General features: G+C 40.8%; 2 protein-coding genes across 2 annotated transcripts in view; one reads left to right on the forward strand and one right to left on the reverse strand.

Annotated features, from left to right (window-relative positions):
* LOC139730273 (vascular endothelial growth factor receptor 1-like) overlaps positions 1-23533 on the reverse strand; it is a 106259-nt gene that overhangs the window by 77166 nt on the left and 5560 nt on the right. The gene's annotated exons all lie outside the window — the stretch shown is intronic.
* Positions 8026-12462, forward strand: LOC139730261 (uncharacterized). Its single transcript, XM_071641144.1, has one exon. The coding sequence runs from the start codon at positions 8260-8262 to the stop codon at positions 12460-12462; it is 4203 nt and encodes a 1400-aa protein (XP_071497245.1). The 5' UTR covers positions 8026-8259.

A 23533-nucleotide genomic window follows, 5' to 3' on the forward strand; every position in this document is an offset into this window, starting at 1 on the left:
ACAATGTACTATTACGTAATTCAGAGGGCTCACTATGACCCCGTTTACAGTGCGAGGCTCGGGCACGGCTCGGCCGCGGCTCGGCCTTGCCCCGCACTGTAAACGGGGTCAAAGACAGCGTAAAGACTGAATAACTACAAGAGCGTTACATTTCGCTATTTCAGACATAAAGACATCAAGGTATTACATTTTACAAGAACAATACTTGATCCTTCACAATATGGACGAAATTTTTATTTGAAAGTTCGATTACATAATATACCTCCATCAAGTGTGAACAAGCATAACGACGACGTATACAAAGACAGGAAAAACTCACAGAAAAGATACGCAGCAATCATGTCGCATGACTATATCTTGATTTTGGTTGAAACAAGAGAAATATGGCTGATCTGAACGTTAGAGTACACAGGTCATATTGTAAATGATGTGGTTTTGTCTTGAAGAGAGACGTGTCATTTTGTGTTTGTGTGTGCGTACGTGTTTGCGTGCATGTGTGTATCTCAATTCTGTTATAAAATACTACATTCAAGTTCTACCCTCATCAGATAAAAGTATTGTTTTCACTGACTGTCGGTTGCGTGCAGCTGTTCTCAATTTGTCCATGTCATGTGGGAAGGAGTCATGCGAGTTAGAGTCACGGATTCATCCCGAGGCAACGAGAAAACATTGTTTGTTTGTTTTTGTTTTGTTTGTTTTTCTTTAATCAAACCAGCACAAACAATGAAGAAAATATTCATGTACAGTATACAGGTGATCTGTCTTAAAAATACACCCACATGACAATAAGTTGAATCCGAGACGCACTTGACAATTGGCTAAAAACCCTCTCGGGTGCCGTTCGTTATTCCGAAGGTTCGCTATTCCGAAGGTTCGTTGTTCCGAAGGGTCGTTAATCCGAAACACGCAAATTCCCTATACCTAGAGGTTCGTCAATCCGAAAATGAAAAAGGGTTCTTCAATCCGAAAATTTGTGGCGTTATTCCGAAGGTTCGTTATTCCGAAGATTGGTTAATCCGAAAATGAAATTCGGAAGAATGAACCTTCGGAATAACGAATCTTAGGAATGAAGAGCCTTCGGAATAGCGAACCTTCGGAATAACGAACCTTCGGAATAGCGAACCTTCGGAACAACGAACGGCACCCGTCATGGATGCTGTTGACAACCAGACAGCTTCTTACAGTGTAGGGGTTGGTGAGGAAAGGAGCATGAAAAGGAGAAATCAAACTCGAATAGGGATTCCATGCACGCACCGAAATGCAACGGACAGAAACAGGTTATTTTGGAACCACACTTTTTACAATTAAACGCTGTAGCTCTTTTGTGAAAAAAAAAAACAACATTGCCTATAGAATGATTAACCTTCACTAAAGGAATGTTGCTTCCCAGTGACCAGAAGTATGTATGCCTATATAAACCAGCAGATGACTAGAGGACAACAACCCTGTTATAATAGTATAGCTGTTATTAAAAGGCGACACTTGAGCGGCACGATAGCCCGTTTTCGACACAACATCAGAGCTAAAATCACTGTTCTTTAACTTTGAGAAATATCCGGTGACCATCTATAGACCTCGTGATTGTTGTTGTTATCGATGTAGTCATCAGAATGGCGATGATCATTCATGCAGTGCCAAGCATTAATTTTGTTTGTTTGTTTTAATAAAAACGAGTAATCGTTTTAATAATCAACATATCATGCATGGACATGATCAATTATCATACACCTTTTTCTCTCTTTGTTTGTTTGTTTGTTTGTTTGTTTTTCCCCTTCTCTAGTGGGTGTTTGATATGCGTGTGTCTTTGGTCAATATTATGGAGGCAGCCACTTCCTGCTAACGTGTACATCAGGCATGTCAGGTCCCATGGTCCCCTATGGAACACTGCACGTGCCAGGTTTCGGTGTATCCCATTGGTTTCTATATAGGTGGTGTATCTATTACGGTCTACACTATAGAGTTATGGTCTACCTACACGTTCTTCATTCCATATGCATGGAGCTCCATCGACCCTATTCTCTGAGCCTTAGATTTATATTGGTTCGGGCGTTTCATTTCAGTCACGAATTACCGCTCACCTTTGCTATTTCGCCATCCCAGAAGCTGATTTGCATGCAGTTAACAAGACTTTAAAGACACTTCCTTCTAGTTTCATGGAGGAATATTAGGACATTATCAAAGGAGCCTGCAAATAACTGTCGTTTTCTTCGAAAGCGCTGTAGAACTACATGTATATGAATATACATTTAGGGTGTAATTACACTTTGTATACGTAATGCGAAGTCATGCTATACTCTCAACATTTCATCCACTGCTAACATGCCATTTTAATCTTGTTCATTATCAGAACATATCGATCGCCTTACATTGATAACATCATTATGTCGCTGTCAATAATGATATCGTGATGATTATCATAATACAAATAACAGTTCGTCTTTATACTGCCACCAGGTAAAGACAGAACACCAGAAAGATTATGATTTTGATGTTAAGTGCAGTGACGTTTACATAGAGTTACATCGTTTATACGTCGAACAGATGATGGTTATGGTAGAAGTTTGTGCAAGGTTTGACAGAAACATCACAAGTTCGTATGAAATCTCAAAATGATTTTTACATGTTTTCACAGAACTGCGATATGGTCTCAACCACAGTATACATTGTATGCAAACAGATTGTGACGTCAACACCTTGTGATATACTCTCGACGATTTGCATATAACACGAAATGGATCATAATATGCTTTTGATCAATGCATATTATTACCATCATTGTCAACACACACTTACACACACAGACGCATACACACACACATAAAATATCTTACGCAAAGGAGGTAATATTTTATATTATTAATATTTTTGTTTTTACTGTCACATCAAAAAGCAAAATCAAAGGAGGAGGGATCAGGGAGGGGTGGCATATTACATGTACCTTGATTCACATGTGATTGGAACACTCCAGCTGCTCGTATGTATTCTACTTTGCATTTCATGAAAATTCTACCATCAAGTGTGTTTTCCCCTCTTTTTTTCTCTCACTATTTTCGGGGGGGGGGGGGGGGGATCATTTTGCTCTTTCTACTTGAACGCAGAGTATATTTACGTTCTAACCACGACTAAAAATGGCACGCACTGTTCATTACAAGCACAAGTATAATTATGTACTGTAGGCCTACTGTGCCCACACGAACGCGCTACCAAAACATGAAGGGACATCGAACTCGAAATACATGGGTGAAGATTTTACCCCCGGGATTTTACTACATAAAATATGGAGAAAGCTCAAAACATCCCACTCCCCCTTCGCCCGTCAGTCGCACATTCCGTATAATTCCCATGTTTAAGATGAATAAACAAACAGCTCGTTAGTGCACTTTCCTCGGTGAAGAATTATTCATGAAGCTGCCTTCATTAGCAAACCAGCCATGGAGTGTGCGTCCAAAGAATATTAAGCATGTTCCAGTTACAACAAACTCAATTTCACAGAAACACTGATGTAGAGAACTTTCGTAGCACTTAAAAACTCACTCCAGAATCCAGAATGCTTGCACTAAAATTGTCCAAATTTTGTCCTGATGTCAGAGGATATCAACCCCACCCCTACGGAATCGTATAACGATGTCGTATAGATCTATATAGGGACTTGTATCGGGATAGACGTGCATTATAGGCAAAGGTACAAAGCATAATATATCATTGATTCAAGGTACAGTACAAAGGAAAAGCTGTTTATTTTATACTTATCACCTCACGGAAAATCAAACTTTAAAGGTTCTGTTTACCTTTGGGCGCAGTGACAAAAAAAAATCAAGATATTACATGTGATGCATTTTGTGTAGGTTTGTTGTTTCACAAAACATCCTACCATATAAGATTTTCGCAATAAAGTCCAAAATATAAGGAGATATTATTCACATTTTTCAGTCTGGAAACATTTTCATCATAACTATCACATTTTGTGTGTTTAACAATACTTAACACCGATTCTATGGATTCAAATTTTTACAGTGGTTGTTTCTATCCCTAACTCACATTTTAGAACTATTTTAAAGCACTAATGCCGGGCTTTTGTTTCATCTGCAAATTGGCCCAGGACTTTGGACAGTGTGTACAATGCTATACCCGTGAAGTTTTGTTGTTGTGTTGTTGTTGTTGGTGATGTTTTTTTTTCTTGTTTTTTTTTACCAATTTGAACTCAAAGCACACAAAGAGTTAAGCCACAAACGCCCGTAGGTCAGTGACCCAGCATGTTTGTTAGATATTCTCTTTGATCAAATTCCCTCAATACAACTGTATTTGCGTATTAAATACAATGTAATCTCGACATGAGTTGTCTTCACCGCAGTAGCAACTGCTATGATGTATACCTACAAGTATCACGTACGGGAATTACAATTTTCTAATGACAAATCTAATTACTTTCCCGCTAAAAGACAGAATGATGCAGCCACATGGATACACACACAACTGTCGGGTGCTTCATGATACACAGGTCTACAAACTTTATACACTTGCGTGACTTGAGTCATACGGTTCGGCAAAGAAAAATTGAAGTATTGGTGCACTTACGCGAGTGCTTTTCAAAGTTTGAAAAACGTGTACATACATACATAAGTAAACACTACCACGACACCCTAACCCGCCCCTTGTTTTTTTCAAACCGAAACTGAAATTTGCGCTGGAGAGGCGCATGTTTGTCTAACAAAATAAATAATGGAAATATTTGCACCCTTTATCACGAGCTCTTTTGTCCATCACTCATACTCGTTTCGCAGTCAGCACAAAATTCCACGTGTGTTCAACGTGTTCAAAGTACATTTGTATATTTCGATTGTAATAGACATTGTTTGGAATCCCATTATTTCATTAGCCGAGTTATTGTTGAGTGCCTACCGCTTCCGTGTAAAGTATACGAGTCCTAACTCTTTATAGAGCTTCATTGTATAGATAAGTGATTAAAGAACCGAAAAATTATAATGGTGAACGGTCATTACGTACAGCTGTATACCACCATGCATGGTGGTGCTACCACTGGTGTTACAAATGATGTATCCCGGATGACGTATTGGAGGGGGGGGGGGGGTGGAGGGTGCAGGAGGTATTAAAAGCATTGTGAAATGGCCAGTGTCTAGTGCATGGGATGAGTCATAGGTGTTCGCAAGTGTTGGGATTTCACGCAGTATAGGTCTATAGGCCTATATACGAGACTATAGGGATATTGGATGTGAAACACAAATATATCTCATCATGCTTTCTATATACGATAGACACGTATCTCCGTGGTGTGCTATGTGCTGAGTCACGTCCTGCATGGCTCTCTGCATAATAATCTATACTCTTCTGTTTTCGGTCTTTTTTTATACATCGTTTTTGTTTGTCTTTCTGATGTGATCAAATTTCATACACATGCATTGAAATAAACCTCGGGCGAGAAAATCAACTGGATCATTAAGTCGGGGGCATAGCATCGTACACGCACTGGTCTGCAGTGTAATTTAAATGTTAATTCTTCTTTATAAGACTAGATAATGGGGAAAGAAAAGGTACATACTGTGTACATGCACGTATACGGGATGGTGACAAACAGACAATTAAGACGGAAGATGGTATTCCCAGCCACTAGCATTGCCTGGTACATATTGTATCCATCTTTACAACCGAATCAAGGACATTGCGGGGAGAAAAAAAAAAAACCGAACTTCAAATTACCTCATTTATAGCGAGCAAACAAGGATAAAATTATCAGAGCAGTCTTGGGCAAAAGAGTATACATGTAGGGCCTATATGCACCGGAGTTCTCTAAGTACTGGTACTCAATAAATAGCGACAGACAAACACAATACTAGTACCATGCTTTGCAAATAGACCGTAATTCAAACCGCAACACAGGGATCGGACTCACGTGAATCAACTCCACACATTCGCGTCATAACCTTGAACGTATACATTATGGAACAAATCGACGAACAGAATGACGTCATCATATCCCCCTTCCCCTCTTGTCCTTATCCTCAGCAAACGGCGGCGACTGTAATGTAGCTGTTTATTATTTTTCGCTTCATCTGAGATCGAAAGTGGCCATTTACCTGAGAATAATATGCTCATCATTACACCAGAGTTTTTTCTCGAATGAGAGAAAGAGAGGGAGAAAGAGAGAGAGGGAGGGCTTTACTTTGCCATCTCCCAATCAGTTCTACATGATTAGGTGACGGATTTGATAAAGTAAAGCACTGTTGAGTATTTCTGTACCTTCAGGCAAAATATAAACGCACACAAGGACACATTGTATATCATACACTATGATATATATATATATTGTCAGGAGAGAAATACTTTGATCAGACATCCAGCATAGATCTCCGCTTAGGCAGCAGTCGTTCTTCTGGGGGTTTTCTACGTCGGTGAGATGCGAGCTCCAGCTGCCGATAAAACTGAACTCGGACAGTTATGATCCGAACTTTGGAACGGAGCTCAATCTCCATTTGCCTGCTCGCCGTCGTTTGAGCTCGGGCATCGCAGGTCAAGGCATGAGTCTGCGTGGTAGCAGGGACTAGTGAAGGCCGAGGAGCTGAGAGGACCGCCGATAGGGTAGCGTCTAGCTTGAGTGGCCAAGTCAAGGGGTGCTTCCAAGAGACAAGCCAAGCGACTGTGCCGAGGTCGACGACGAGGGTATCGGACATCGATGACGACTGAGCCAAGCTGAGGGGATCACCAGTTCAGGTCATCCAAGATAACCTAAGTTATGTATTTGTGATTTGTTTCATATTATATTTTATGCTCAATGTATTGTTATGAACGAGAAAGCTGCAAAGATTTGAAAGATTAAACTCGAACATAACTGTATACGAACAGTTTGAATTTCCATTACTTTGGTGTCAGAGTAGCAGAGAGAAAAAAAAAAAGTCACTCACGTGACAATTTGGAGGTCCCACCGAGACACTGCTACCTGATTAGAAAACGTTATTCAGATACTCTTTTAACATGCTTTAGGCTTAAATGCGATGTTTGTGTTTGATTCATGATTGAAGTTTCATTGCTCAATCGTACGCATTACCGTCATTTATTGCATGTTATTATTGTCGATATAATAACTGTTTCGTACGTTTGATCGGAAACATTACCCCAGTGTGAATTGTGCGAGTATGTCGCCTTACGTGACAGTTTGATTGAAGTTTTTCTCCCCAAGGTTATGCCCTTGGTGTTGCCTACTAGAGGCACATGTGTGATGTGGATTCGCGTATTGAATCTGTGTGGAGTGTTGCTCCGTTTTCAAGGTTACGCCCTTGGTGTTGCATGTTATATGCATGTTTGATTGATTCGGGTTTGTGTGCATGAGTCTATGTGGAGTGTTACTCCTTTTTCAAGGTTACGCCCTTGGTATTGCCTGTTAGAGGCAGTGTGATAGATTCGGGGTTTGCATGCATGAATGAATCTGTGCGGAGAGTTATTTTATTGCAAGGTTACGCCCTTGGTGTTGCCTGGTATAGGCATGTTTGGTAGATTGTATTGGGTTTGTACAGTCCCAAATCAATTGTATGCTCATTGGGAGATACAGCTTTAGTATGCTTATTGACAGGGCATGCTTGGTATGTGGAATGTTTGTTGAGTGAACTCGTGTCATTTCACATTGCCTGCATTCCAGTACGCTTTTGACAAGGTACTAGCGGTTTGGTATGTGGAATACTTGTTGAGTGAATTTCAGCTGTTTGTCATTGGCAATTGTACGCTCGTTCGGAGATACAAATTGTTGATAAGTATACGCTGGCTGCAAGGTAGTACTTTTGTCGGACTTTGATAGCTAGGTGCTAGTCAGCTGTTGTTTTGTGCGACTACACGTTTGCTTAGTCTGGAAGTTACATAGTCAGTATGGCTAGTGTTGAGCAAATCAGAGAGTTCTCTTCATTAGGCAGAGAAATGGGCCTTAGTGGTGGTGAATTGAGTAGCTTTGTTTCAGAGCGATGCCAGGCAATTGAAGCAGAGCTTAAAGCTGAACGCGAAGCTCGTGAAGCTGCCCGTGAAGCTGCCCGTGAAGCTGATCGTGAAGCACGTGAAGCTGAAGGTAAAGCACGCGAAGCTGAGCGTGAACGCGATGCTCTAGAAAAGGCGCGCGAACATGAAATTAAATTAGCACAGTTGCGTGTAAGGGAAGAAACAGCGAATGTTGGTAGGCCCCAGTTAGCTGGCTTAAAGCTGAAAGTAGGTCGATTTGATGACGCACATGATAAGTTTGATGCTTATGTCACAAAGTTCGAAATGTTGATGAAAAGTCAGAATATCCCGGTAGACATGTGGGTGTTGTATTTGATTTCCAATCTAACAGGCAAAGCGTTAGATGTTGTGAATCGGATGAGTGCTGATGATCGCCAGAGTTATGCTACAGTGAAGCACGAGTTGATGTCATATTATCATCTCACTGAAGAGGGGTATAGGCGGAGTTTTAGATCAGCAAAGCCAATGAAGTTTGAGCGCCCAAAACAGTTTGCTACTCGAATGAAGGGGTATTTTGATCATTGGGTGGAAGAGGCTGAGATTGGGGATACTAGGAAGGATCTAGAAGATTTGATTTTGCAAGAGCAATTTCTGATAGATTGTCCCAGAGAAGTAGTTAGGTTTGTCAAGGAACGAAAATGTAAAGATTTCAACGAGGTAGTTGATTGTGCAGAAATCTATGTAGAAGCTCACGGTCCTCATGCATTTTCAGGTGTACAGAAATCGGAAAGAAACCGATCAGATTCAAAGCCGGAAAGCAAACCGCCCCAACAAAATCAGGTCAAAAGGACTAGTACGTATCAGAAACCGGCTGATGCTCAGTCAAAGGCGGGAAAGACTATGGGAAATAGGACTTTTCAGGGCAGAGGTTGCTATATGTGTGGAAACCCAAGTCACATGAGAAGAGATTGTCCCATGTTGTCTAGGCCTGCATCAGCTCAAGGTTTGATGGGTGCTGGGGAAGGTACGGCCCCAAAAGTAGACATGAATGTGGCGAATGAGGTGTCTCGGGGTGATTCTAAGCCGGGAGTTGTTGGTTCGACGGCAGGTTGTTTCCCCATTGAGAGAGTGGCCGATGACTTTGAGGATGTGAAAATGAAAGTGGTTGACAGAGTTGGAATGGCATACAATGATGTCGCCGCGATGGTGAATCGTATGCCGGTTGTGTCTGGGAGGCTGATGCCAGATAATACACCCGTGTCTGTTTTGCGTGATACAGGTTGTAGTACGTGTGTGGTGAAAGAGAAATTGGTTAGAAATGACCAATTAACAGGTCAACATCAGGCAGTGAGGTTAATTGACGGTACGGTTAGGCGTTTTCCCGTGGCTAAGGTAGCTGTTGACTCGCCATATTTTGAAGGGGAAGTTGAAGCCGTGTGCATGCCTGATTGTTTGAGTGAGGTAGTTATCGGGAATGTAGAAGGGGCTCGTGAACCGAGTGACCCCAATCTACATTGGGTCCCAAAGAGTGTTGTGTCTGACCCGGATGTAGAGGTCATAACCCCGGATGTGGGTCTAGAAAGTTCAAATGATGGTGTAGAACAGGACGTCGAGGTCGCATTCCCGGGTGAACTGGATAATACTGGGATGGCTGTTCAAACTCGTGCACAAAGGGTGAAGGATTCGAGGCCTAGTAAAGGTTTGACTGTTGCAGATCCTGTTGATAATGTGCGGTCGAGTGAATTTCTAAGGGAACAGAAAGATGATGAGTCAGTGCGCCCTCTATGGCAGAAAATAGGACAGGTTGATAATTCCAAGTACAAGTTTGTGTGTGAACAGGGGTTTCTACTTAGGCAGAAAAAGGATGAAAGTAATCAGGGCATAGGTCCTAAAGTGCTCGTAGTGCCTAAGCCTCGTAGGAACGAGATAATGCGAGTCGCACATGACTCGCTCTTAGGTGGACACTTGGGTATCAACAATACTTTGTCTAAGATTCAGACTCAGTTCTGTTGGCCTGGGATGTCGGAAGACGTGGCTAATTTCTGTAGGTCATGTGACGTATGCCAAAGGACTATTGACAAAGGTAGGGTGCCCAAGACTACCCTTGGTAGGGTCCCCCTTATTGGTGTCCCGTTTCAACGCATTGCAATAGATCTTCTTGGTCCATTCATGCCGTCTGCTCGCAAACACACTCATATCCTGACCATTGTAGATTATGCGACTAGGTATGTGGAGGCGATACCGTTGAAATCGATATCAACTGTTGACGTAGCTGAGGCGTTAGTTTCGGTATACAGCCGGGTTGGGATTCCGACTGAAGTGATGTCGGATCTAGGGACACAGTTTGTGTCTGATTTGATGCGTGAGGTGTGTAGGTTGCTGTCGATAGGACAGTTAACAAGTTCTCGCTACCATCCTATGTGCAACGGCCTCGTAGAACGATACAACGCTGTGGTGAAATCAGCTCTGAAGCGGTTGTGTTCCGAGGAGCCACGTCAGTGGGATAGGTATCTTCCGGCGTTGTTGTTTGCTTTGCGAGAAGCACCGAGTTCGAGCCTGGGGTTTTCTCCGTTCGAGTTGTTGTATGGGAGACATGTTCGGGGGCCTTTGGATGTGCTAAGAGAACTGTGGACAGCGGAGAAACTAGATCCAGAGCTCAAGAGCGAGTACGAGTATGTGATAGAGTTGAGAGACCGGCTGGTCAAGTCATGGCAACTTGCACAAGATACACTGAAGTACTCTGCAAAAAGGTACAAAGGGTATTATGACAGAAAGGCTAGGCCTAGGAAGCTGAATGTAGGGGATGACGTGCTCATTCTGTTGCCAACCGAGCACAACAAGCTGCTGGTAAAGTGGCGAGGTCCTTACAAGGTAGCAGGGGTCAAGTTTGACTATGACTATGTGGTCGATGTTGATGGTGTTGCCAAAACATATCACATCAATTTGTTGAAGAGGTACTATAGTCGACGTGAAGAGGTACCAGTGGCCAGTTGCTTTGAGGTTGAGAGAGTCGAAGGCAATGAGGAAGTTGTTGAGGTCATGGCTGACGCGGAAGATGTGGCAGAGGCTAGCCCTGATTGGAATAGGGAGATGCCCAGTATGCCTAGCGTAGTACAGATGGAGTTCGTTGACATGGTAACAGTAGATCCAGTCTTAAAGGATAGTGAGAGGACTCAGGTGCAAAAGATTCTCTGTGAATATCAGGATGTATTCACCGATATCCCGAAGAAGACAACCATATCTGAATGTGAAATCTCGTTGACGACTGATCAACCAGTGCGATCTCCGCCTCATAGGGTACCTCAGGCTATGGAAGAGGAGATTAGCAAGGAAGTTGATTCCATGTTGAAGTTAGGAGTAATCGAGCCTTCTAACTCTCCATACGGTCATCCCATTGTGATAGTCAAGAAGCCGGACGGCTCTAATCGGTTTTGTGTAGATTTCAGGCGATTGAATAAGGTCACAGTCTTTGATCCAGAGCCCATGCCCAATCCTCAGGAGCTATTTGCGTCGTTAGCCGACAGTAGGTACTTCACAAAACTAGACTTGACAAAAGGGTATTGGCAGATCCCAATGAGGAATGAAGATAAAGCAAAGACAGCTTTCATAACGCCTAAGGGACAATACCAATTCAAGTACATGCCGTTTGGGCTTGTGACAGCCAGTGCTCAATTCACTAGAATGATGAGGAAGGTACTAGATGGAATGTCGAATGTTGTGAATTACATCGATGATATTCTGATTCACACGGACACATGGCAAGAGCATGTGGAGGTTCTAGATGAAGTCTTGCATAGACTGCGCGATGCCAATCTGGCAGCTAGGCCATCCAAATGCACCGTAGGTTCGAGTACCATAGAATTCCTAGGACACACATTAGGAGAAGGCGTGATTCACACTAGCGATAGGCTCACAGACAAAGTGCGCAAAGCTCCAAGGCCCAAGACGAAGAGGCAGGTTAGGTCTTTCCTAGGACTCTGTGGCTACTACAGAGACTACATACCCAATTATGCAGACATAGCCCTACCCCTTACTAACCTGACTCGCAAAGGTAGGCCTGGAGATGTTGTGTGGGGGCCTGAAGAGGAAAGTGCATTTGTCAAGCTGAAAGAGTGTCTTGCAAATCCTCCAGTGTTGCGGTTGCCCGATTTCGAGAAAACCTTTATGTTAAAGGTTGATGCTTCTGACAGTGGTCTGGGGGCGGTACTCATGCAGGAGCATGATGGGGATGAATTCCCGTTGGCCTATGCTAGCAAGAAACTCCTTCCTAGGGAGCAGAGATACTCCACGGTAGAAAAAGAATGTCTTGCTATTGTCTGGGCGGTCAGAAAGTTTGATTACTATCTGTTTGGGAGAGTGTTTGAGATCCACACTGACCACAAACCCCTCACGTACCTCCAAACAAAGAAGTCGACAAACAAGCGAATCATGAGGTGGAGTATGTGCCTACAGGAGTATAGGTTTCGCCTGGTGTCCATAAAGGGGTCTGAAAATAGGGCTGCTGACCTCATGAGTAGACTACTATAACTGTTTATATTGTTGTTGTTGGTAATGGTCCTTGTTTTTCCATTACATGTTGACGAGGTAAAGCTCAAAGAAAGAGAGGAACATAAATGATGAAACACATATTAATTTTGTTGAATTGTCATGAACAAAATAATGCTCATGTAAGTGCAAATGCTACAAAAGCCTTTCTCTCTCTCTCTTATTTCTCTTACAGGATCAGCGAATCGCGATTACAATATAGATGTAAAGGGATTAAGAGTAGGGAGTAATGCTTAAGGTTTGGTTAAATCTTACAGTGTACGTATTCAAGTATATATGAGGTATTAGAACACTAGGCGTACTAAGAGGTAGCAGGTGTTAACCAGGTAGCAAGATTACATTTCAGTAGATTTTCATCCAGATAAACATGTAAATAGCAACAATATTATTTTGTTGTAAGGTTTGTGCAACATGGAAGTATAGGGAAATGAAAGCCAAAGTACGCACAAACATATTAGGATATCTGAGCAAGAATGTGTGATAGTAGAGATATTATTGCTAAAAGGTATCATTATAGGCAATGAAGATTTTATGTATACATGTTCGATGGTTCTATTTTGGTTTTAGAAGACTTAAAGCTTATGCATTTGAAGATGATGTATTAAGTAAGCTATAAGGCCTTTATTAGGAATACCAACAAAGCAAAAGTTGGTTGTTACAAGGCTTGGGAGATGATTATGAAGTTGTTTCTTTTCAGAACAAGGATGGTAGAAGAGAAAAGGATAGTGTAATGTATGATGTATATATGCTGTTGATATTGATGTCTATCAGTCTCTCTTTTGAACATATGCATATTGACATACACTGTGAATAGTATGTTGGTTGATTGAATAGCGTGTACCATAAATTTCTTGTAGGATATAATTTTGATATCCCAATTATATCTTAAGGTGGGGGATATTGTCAGGAGAGAAATACTTTGATCAGACATCCAGCATAGATCTCCGCTTAGGCAGCAGTCGTTCTTCTGGGGGTTTTCTACGTCGGTGAGATGCGAGCTCCAGCTGCCGATAAAACTGAACTCGGACAGTTATGATCCGAACTTTGGAACGGAGCTCAATCTCCATTTGCCTGCTCGCCGTCGTTTGAGCTCGGGCATCGCAGGTCAAGGCATGAGTCTGCGTGGTAGCAGGGACTAGTGAAGGCCGAGGAGCTGAGAGGACCGCCGATAGGGTAGCGTCTAGCTTGAGTGGCCAAGTCAAGGGGTGCTTCCAAGAGACAAGCCAAGCGACTGTGCCGAGGTCGACGACGAGGGTATCGGACATCGATGACGACTGAGCCAAGCTGAGGGGATCACCAGTTCAGGTCATCCAAGATAACCTAAGTTATGTATTTGTGATTTGTTTCATATTATATTTTATGCTCAATGTATTGTTATGAACGAGAAAGCTGCAAAGATTTGAAAGATTAAACTCGAACATAACTGTATACGAACAGTTTGAATTTCCATTACTTTGGTGTCAGAGTAGCAGAGAGAAAAAAAAAAAGTCACTCACGTGACAAATATATATATATATATATATACATATATATAAGTAACAAAGCTGCAACAAAGTTCATGCTGTATTCACCAACGGTTTATTTCTTCACACAAATTTTCGAGCGAAGAAAATAAACCGTTGAAGAAACAAACCGTTGGTGAATACAGTATGAACTTTGTTGCAGCTTTGTTACTTATCTTTTGATCTTGCCAACACGTGGACTACCTTATCAACATAATCATATATATATATATATATATATATATATATATATATATATAAATGTATACAACGAGTACAATTAAAAAGAGCCTTAATGTGCTAATGTGACATCAGTCAGAAGTCTTGGAGAATTGAGTTTGACATGAACAGGTATTGCACAATTCATGATCGATGTGAAATCCACTGTTGAGCGTATAAAGTGCTGATATTATGTGTTTCGTTGCTCCTATAAAGTTTGGATACAATGTCATTTCATCGCTTGTCTGTTCAATACAGACAAAAACAACAACAGCAACAACAAACTACATAGCCTTCCGTTCGAAGCAACTTGTCCACCGTCGTCTACAAAAATGCAAATATTCATATCAAATGGATTGCATCTGTTCTGGAACACGAAGGTCACGAAAACCATTACATCCGATTCTGGCTAATGGCTAATGCATACACATGTTGTAGGCCTATATCATTAAACACCAAATATACAAGATGCAGTTCGGGTAGGTGCGAGTGTTCGTGGGCTGTTTTTTTTTTTCGTTTGTTGTTGTTTATTTCCATACTTTCTTTTGACCAAGAGATAAGCGAGCAAAGAACACCGCTTGGCGTATTGATAATGCTAGCTCTATTATCACGACACCGTGAATGATTTTTTTTTTAAACTGAGGTTATGTCCCTCATCTTTAGTGTAGGGCCTACAATAAGGGGGTAGAACACCACACGAATACACGCACTTGCATTATAACATCGTGCATATTCAGCGTATCATATAACGTGGCAAGCAGACTGTCCTGCTTGTCACAGTCTTTGTGACGTAGCCGAGGAAAATGATATGGGAAAAAAAGTTCCACTCCGCGTGTGAATTCTTGGAGATACGTCTCTTTTTTTTTTCTGCCATAAAATCACTACAATAATATTCCGGGTAAGATAGTCAAAACGTTTTGCCATCTCCCTCCCCTATTACACGTAGTACCCCGTCCCCTTCTCTCTCCACCCCTATATACATTTGTGCAAGAGAGTTAATGAAGCCGTTTGTGTACGTGTTTTTTTTTTTTATCAATCTATGCAGTTTGTCGACAACCAGGCCAAGACATGTGTGTAAGTACAGTGCGTGTCCTCCGCTATTACCTTGTAATACATCATTGAATAGTCTGAATCCAGACGTTTACGGCTTCTTTACCATTCCCGGATAGTAGAATTTTAAAAAAGCAATCTTTTTTTTCTTTTTAGCCTCGTCAACATCACTGTTGAACTTGTGAGCTAAAAATGGTAGGGCTTTTTCCGCAAGGCTATTTGCAAAACAATGCACGGATCCAAGGCGCCAGTATGATGCATAATAAGAGAAGAAAGCTTATAAAACCTCACTCTAAGCCGGAAGCTGCCATGTGCGACTTTGGACATGTATCGATACCTGTGATGCTTGTATTATTATTCACACATATACAGGCTGTGCTTCCTCTCGGCCAGCCACTGTCCTATCCTATATGAAGGTTTGTTATTGTCTTTATTGTTTAGTCACGACTTAGTCGGTGTCAAGCAAACTTCCTCCACAGAAAAAAAAAGACCCTAACACATTTTATGTATGGATGTTATCAAGGCAGTGCTCTCTTTTCCCATTGTCAGATCGATAGAGAGTGTACACATGTATATACATTCATCTAGCAAACAATTGATGACACTTGTAAGATCGGTAGTATGTTTTTTAACAGCTTTGATTAATCTGTTTCGGATGCATAGGTGGTGGGTACCATTTCATGCGCAGTAATGTTCTGGGAATGGGACATTGGTCGCTATATGTATGCAAACAAGCAAGGCTTTAACCAAAACATGTTCATATGGGGATCGGGCTTTTCAGTCAGCAGCACCTGTACTCTGGAACAAATTACCAAGTCAACTTAGGGCCATCACATGTAATCACACTTTCCTCAAGTCCTTAAAAACATATTTGTTCTGTTATTAAATGATTATGATAAGTTGTATTTTGTACGTTTAATTACATTGTTTTGTTAAAATTATGCAAGTTGTAGTTTATGGTACTTTACCCAATTACGTATGTAAAGCGCATAGAGATTCCAGGAATATTATGCGCTATATAGGCCTAAGCAGCTATTATTATTATTATTATTCACGCGAACATCGACAATGAATCACCAGCCTGTTCATTTGCAGTGGTGTATAAAATATTAATTCTGATCAGTATATAATTGTACCTACATAGTCGCCTGCTAATTGGTCGTCACGTCGGACCGATATTGAGGTTAATGGAGATGAGAGGCATAAAACATCTGGTCGTTCATCTTCATTCAGATTGAAACATGACATTTTGATGGCCACATAACCTGATAACACATTTGACACTGTTGTACATCCGTGTGTTTGTGTGTTCGTGTGTGTTTGTGTGTGTGTGTGTTTGTGTGTGTGTGTGTCCTCTTTTTTTTTTTGGGGGGGGGGTGGAAATGACTTCCGATATGCTTTGACGCAGTTATCTTCCACTATCTCGAGAAACGCTCAAATTAACGACAGCAGCGCACATATTATATCTGACAAGTTGTGCATTTTACGATGTCGACACTACAAAATTGTAGTATAGGACAATCCAGTTCCTGGCAAAAAAAAAAAAAAAAAAAAAAAAAATCAACTCCGTATTTGACCATGATCATAAAGGCATAAGAAATTGGCTAATTCAATGTCAGTTTGTTATCACTCAGTGTTGTCGCTACCAAGTTGTATTGAACGAACACCTTCAATACCCGCCAGCGAATCTCTCCAGGACAATCTGTGCTCGAAATGTACATTCATCGAGTCTTTATTATCTTTTTTTTTCGGCATATCTTTCAGCGTATATCTGTTGCATTCTGTGCGTACGTGTTTTCTTATAATGTTTGGTTTTGTTCTGCAATGGGTAGTATATTATGGGCCTACTGTCCGTCTGCAACTTTGCCATACATTCTCTCTTGATGAGATGATGCCCCATTAATTGAAATACTTAAATAAATTGAAAATAAATTATATGAATAAGAAATATAAATAAGATTATTTAGCTGATGAATGACTTTTTAGTTGTCTTATAAAATATACTCTAAAAAGAAGCTTTCTATAAAGCTTATAAAGATATCATATCAATCTGGAGCTGTGGAAAATAATTTTGCGTACATTCTTTCCGTCAAGCTTCACTGAATCAGACGAAATCATCAGACTTCGCCGGTCTCAACCGCCATTATTATTACTTAAAACTGTCCATATTATACTAAAATAGTTCTCATCTGTATTTGGTGACGACATGAAATGCCTGTATTCCTTCCGCTAATGATGCATTTTCCAACACGGAAAGCATGTACCCTGTGTATCATGTAGACATAGAATTCCGTGCTGGAGAATCAGACGCCAACATTAGTCAGAAGTCATTAACTATTATAATTAAAACTATTATAATTTAATATCATTGGCACTGGCTCCTGATGAAAATCCTTCAACAGTTTATCGATTGATCACGAATTAAATTGATGATGCACCTATACTGAACGTTGAATAATAAAATCTAGAAAAAAAATGGGTTTCCTTCAGTTACTGTCCTCTGTGTTTCAGTAAACACCTACAGAGACGACAGGTTAACTATAATCACCATCTGCACTGGCTTCTAGTGAAAATTCTTCAACCACTCCCCTATATACCCACAATCAATTTATTGATCACGAAGTGAAGTGATGTCGCACCAATTAATCTTCATATAAGAGCCCATAATACAATAAAACAGTTTTCTTTGTTTTTCGCACATACCTGGAGAGGATAGATTACTATCATAATGTCATCCTCACTGCATGGCTCCTGATGAAAATCTATCGACCACTCCCTACAGAACACCCACACAACACATTTCGTCTGGAGGTTGCTCGTGATTATCAGTGATCACTCAGACACGAGGGATATAACTAGAATATAGTTTGAAAAGGACTGCCAGCGCTACCTCGAGATATGTAAACAGTGAAACAAATACGAAGGCGGCCTCTAGAGGCGCCTCCGTTTTACCTGTGGAGGACTGGCGATTAGAATCGGATGTATTATATTTCTTACATGTCGTGTCATTTCCTCTGAAAGCCCTTGGCATACATGTGTGTAGTTTTATCCCAAACGTTTCATGACGACATCTTGTACATTTAATTTGTCAAAAATAATGAATGCTATATTTCTGAAACGTGTCCCCTGTGTCTGATTAATAATCGTTCATTGTATTTTGTAAAGATCACGACATCATAGGCGATAAAAAGGAAACACATTGTTATAAACTCATCAACCAATCGGGAGATAATTTTAGAAAGTTGACATTTCTACACTTTGCTTCCATTCGGTGGAAAAGAGTCTGAATCTGTCATTGGAATGAAGAGGAATTCCACTCCACAGGTAATATGTCTTCCATTATCAGGAACAATAATAAGAATATGCCTCCATTGTAATAATAATCATGATGATACAACATGTAACTATATGACCCTGCACCACAAAACCAACAATGGATGAAAACAAATCAACAACAAACACTCGTTGTGCTTATATCTCCAAAGTATCATCGGCTTATGAGCCATTTACTTCAATATGTAGTGGATTTTGTTGTAGTTGTTGAATCAATGAAGAAGGGTAAAGACGACACATTACGACCTCCCGAAAGTCCACTTACTCAGTAATCTTCGAAACTGCCGAGCAGGTTATTAGCTCATCAATACAGATTTATGTACATGTAGCCTATACAATATTGAACAGCAAACATGGGAGGGGGTGCTGTTGTTTTTACCTTGTTTTTTGTTGTTGTTCTAACATAATGAAAGAACAATTGACTCATTTCCTTTTAAATGCAAAGCAATTATATCACGCTTCACATGTATTGTTAGTATAGCAAGTTGAGGTAATGCGTGCCTTTTAATCAAATCAAATCATAAAATTCCCTTTACAAAAATTGCTTCACGTATCATCACTATAACGTACATTGTATGCCATCAATTTAATAACTGTTGTACAGATGTACTACAACTAATCAAGCGATGATGGCACAAAACCAAACCTACACGAATTCAATACTTTATTATACAAAATGGACAGTCCTATTTCTTCGTAAACTTCAGTACGTTCTCCTAATATTTCCGCAGTCACCACTGTATCCAAATTCGTGTTTTATATAGGGTTACAAATTTCCCTTTAACCTCGCTGTATATGAGTAGGCTTATAAAGGGAAGTTGTGAAGGACATTTGTTGGCGCATATTAGAGGCTAGAGATTTCACCAGACCTGCGCTGACCTTTCGTGTGCAGCCTACAGGTGTGATCTCATAATAGATACTCAAGGTGCGTACTGGTGTCACAATTTTTCCACTTAGCTCATGTTTGGTGTTAATTATGTGTTTCACTACTCTGGAGGGTGTTGCCAGTTGGCGCATGGATATGTTACTAGTATATATTCATACCAAATCACCCTTGACTATATTACGGTACGTAATAAAATTAGGAAGAGATAGAACATGGATGCAAAGGATTGCCGGTGATCTCAAGATTTTCTTTCTTCTTCTTCTTCTTCTTCTTCTTCTTCTTTTTTCCTTTTTCTTCATCTTCATCTTATTCTTCTTCTTGTTTTTTTTCTTCTTTTTTCTTCTTCTTCATCTTCTTCATCTTCTTCATCTTCTTCTTCTTTCCTTTTTCTTCATCTTCATCTTCTTCTTTTTCTTCTTCTTCTTCTTCTTCTTTTCTTTTTCTTCATCCTCTTCTTCTCTTCCTTCTTCTTCTTCTCCTTCTTCTTCTTCACAATATAGGTAGCTGTACTTCAGTGTCGTTCGCACGGCGCGCGTGTGGCCGGGCTAGGAACAGAGTCTAACTTTATAATTATTATACCAAGCTTGCGTTCTTCAAAAGGATATGAGATAACAGTCTTTAGTCGACATGTATATGAAGAGTTTTTACAAGTGAAAGTAGACTACTGTACTTTTTTTTCTCATTATGGAGTTACTTAGTATACCTATCACAATACAAATATAGGCCTATCAATTATTGTCACAGATAATATCAATAAGTGACTACAATGACAGGAATGATAGGAAAGGGAGAGGAAAAAGAGATTTTCTATATTGACATTTTGAATTGGTATACATGTAGATCATGCTGTATAGGCCTACACGTATTCACAGTTCTGAGGAATTCCTCTTGACTATAGATAGACATACACAGTATTAGACCGGGGGCCCAGAAGATTTATTCAGCTGAAAAGGGTCACACTTTTTAATGGTCTCATCATATAAGGATGTGTCCAAGGGTCAATAAAATGAATTGCTGGCAAGTCACATCCTGTACCGTAAGCCTAGGGACCACAAAAAGGGACCCCGAAAAATGGATGTATTCAGCCGAAGGGGGTCACGGACAAAAGTTGGTGGATATTGTTCCTTTGGGTGTACTTATCATGAAAACAGCAATGCCAGCTATTTTATCCTGTACGGGGCCCCAGACAGTAGCCCCAAAGGGCCCCACAAATATGGTGTTATTCAGCTGAAAAGGGTCACGGCTAATTTCTTTTGCAATGGAAGTAGTTCCCATCAGAGATATCCAAAACACCAATGCCAGCTATTTTATCCTGTACGGGGCCCCAGACAGTGGCCCCAAAGGGCCCCACCCCCCATAGGCCTACGTACAAACACACACAAACATTGATTTTATTCAGTTGAAAAGAGTCGCGGCTAATTTGTTTTGCAATTGAAGTAGTTCCCATCAGAGATATCCAAAACACCAATACCAGCTACTTTATCCTGTACGGGGCCCCAGACAGTAGCCCCAAAGTGCCCCACCCCCATAGGTCATACGTTCAAACACACACAAACATTGATTTCATTCGTGCAGCTGAGAAGAGTCACGGCTAATTTCATTTGCAATGGAACGAAGACCCATCAGAGATACCAAGAACACCAAAGCCAGCTATGTTATCCAGTATGGGGCCCCGGACAGTAGCCCCAAAGGAGCTCCCCCCCCCCCCCACACACACACATTAGTTTCATTCAGCTGAAAAGAGTCACGGCTATTCTTTTGCAATGGAAGTAGTACCCATCAGAGATATCCAAAACACCAAAGCCAGCTATTTTATTCTGCACGGGGCCCCAGTCAGTAGCCCCAAATTGCTCCCTCCCCCCCCCCCCCCCCACACACACACACATACATCGATTTTATTTAGCTGAAAAGGGTCATGGCTACTTTCTTTTGCAATTGGAAGTAGTAGGCATACTCATCAGAGATATCCAAAACACTAAAGCCAGTTATTTTATCCTGTACGGGGTCCCAGACAGTAGCCCCGAAGTGCACCCCACCCCCAACACACACACACACACACACACACACACACACACATTAGTTTCATTCAGCCAAAATGGGTCACGACTAATTTCTTTTGCAATGGAAATATACCCATCAGAGATATCCAAAGCACCAAAGCCAGTTATTTTATCCTGTACGGGGCGCCAGACAGTAGCCCCAAAGTGCCCCCCTCCACATACACGCACATACACATACACACACACACACACACACACACATTAGTTTCATTCAGCTGAAAAGGGTCACGGCTAATTTCTTTTGCAATGGGAGTAGTACCCATTATCAGAGATATCTAAAATACCAAAGCCAGTTATTTTATCCTGTACGGGGCCCCGCACAGTACAGTATGTCCCAAAATAAATTACAACGGGGCCCTCCGCAATGATATCTTTAAAAATCGTGAATCAATCTAAATACAAATTCAGGGTATGAAACTATAACTCATTGCCCACATCTTACAGAAAACCCTATTCGATTTGCTTCAGTGGTCAAAGAGATATACGGAATTTTGTAGAGGATGTCGGGAATCTCTTCTGTCCAAGTTCTGCCAATTGTTCACACACAAGATCATCGAAATGCTAAACTCGGAAGAATCTGATTCATGACATGCTTTACAACAATCCACATTTCTCTGTGACCGCTTAACCAAATCGAATGGGGATTTCTGCAAAATAGAGCTAAAATGTTATATTTCAAGACCCTGAAGTAGCCTTTGAAAAATTTAATCATATTAGGCATTATCAATGCGAAAATCTTATTGTAATTTTTTTGGGGACATACTGCAGTAAGTCACCCCCAAAATTACAATCAGATTTTCGAATTGATAACACCTATTATGATCAACCTGTGTACGTGCTACTTTAGAGTCTTAAGGTATAACATCTTAGCTCTATTTTGCAGAAAACCCCATTCAATTTGGTTAAGCGGTCACAGAGAAATGTGGATTGTTGTAAAGCATGTCATGAATCGGATTCTTCCGAGTTTAGCATTTCGATGATCTTGTGTGTGAACAATAGACAGAACTTGGACAGAAGAGATTCCCGATATCCTCTGCAAAATTCCGTATTTCTCTTTGACCACTGAAGCAAATCGAATGGGGTTTTCTATAAGATGTGGGCAATGAGTTATAGTCTCATACCCTGAATTTTTATTAAGATTCATTCACTATTTTTAAAGATATCATTGCGGAAGGCCGCGTTGTAATTTTTTTGGGGACATACTGTATAGCCCCAAACACGGGTAATTTCTTTTGCACTGGAAGAAGTACATGTACCTATCAGAGATATTCAACACACCAAGGCTAGTTATTTTATCCTGCACAGAGCCCCAGACAGTAGCTCCACAGTGTCCCATCCATTATACATGTACTGTGAATCAGCTGAAAATGGTCTTACAAATTCTTGTGTAACGTTAATATCAGGGCCTACTGAACAGAGATATCACAAACACTAAAGCAAGTCATCTTATCCTGTATACGGGGTCCCATAGGTTACAGTAGCAAAACACTCAAGAAATTTGCAAAGGAAGCATACTTCTGTATAGTGCACAACCAAGGTGACCAGACGAAAACCAGTCATTTCATCTTGTACTGGGCCCAGGTTACAGTAGCCATACAGTGCCCCCCCCCCCCCCCCACATAATTATTATGACATCATTTCGCTGAAAAGGGTCATAGTTGTTTTTCTTTTACAATCGAAGTAGGCCTTAGTTTACATCATAGATACCCAAAACATCAAAGCCAGTTAGGTTTTCCCAGCCAATTTCGCACTTTTGTTGGTTCATTTGATAGAAGGTTCGAATTCGTAAAATGGGTATTCAAATTGGCTGGTACCCTATATACGTTCATTCAAATTCGCCTTGACTTGCCGAAAAGGGTATTTCAGCTATTAAATTTCGCGAAAGACAGTCAAATTCCAAACGTGTTCATTCAAATTCAAATCATGCTATTTCTTTGTTTCAGATCATTTTAATATGTCTTTCTATGTGTGTTTTCGTTTCATCTATGAATTACTGTTATAAA

The sequence above is a fragment of the Diadema antillarum genome, unplaced genomic scaffold (genome assembly GCF_040938485.1).
Source record: "Diadema antillarum isolate AM-2024a unplaced genomic scaffold, OU_Dant_1.0 seq00000300_RagTag, whole genome shotgun sequence".
Lineage (NCBI taxonomy): Eukaryota > Metazoa > Echinodermata > Echinoidea > Diadematoida > Diadematidae > Diadema > Diadema antillarum.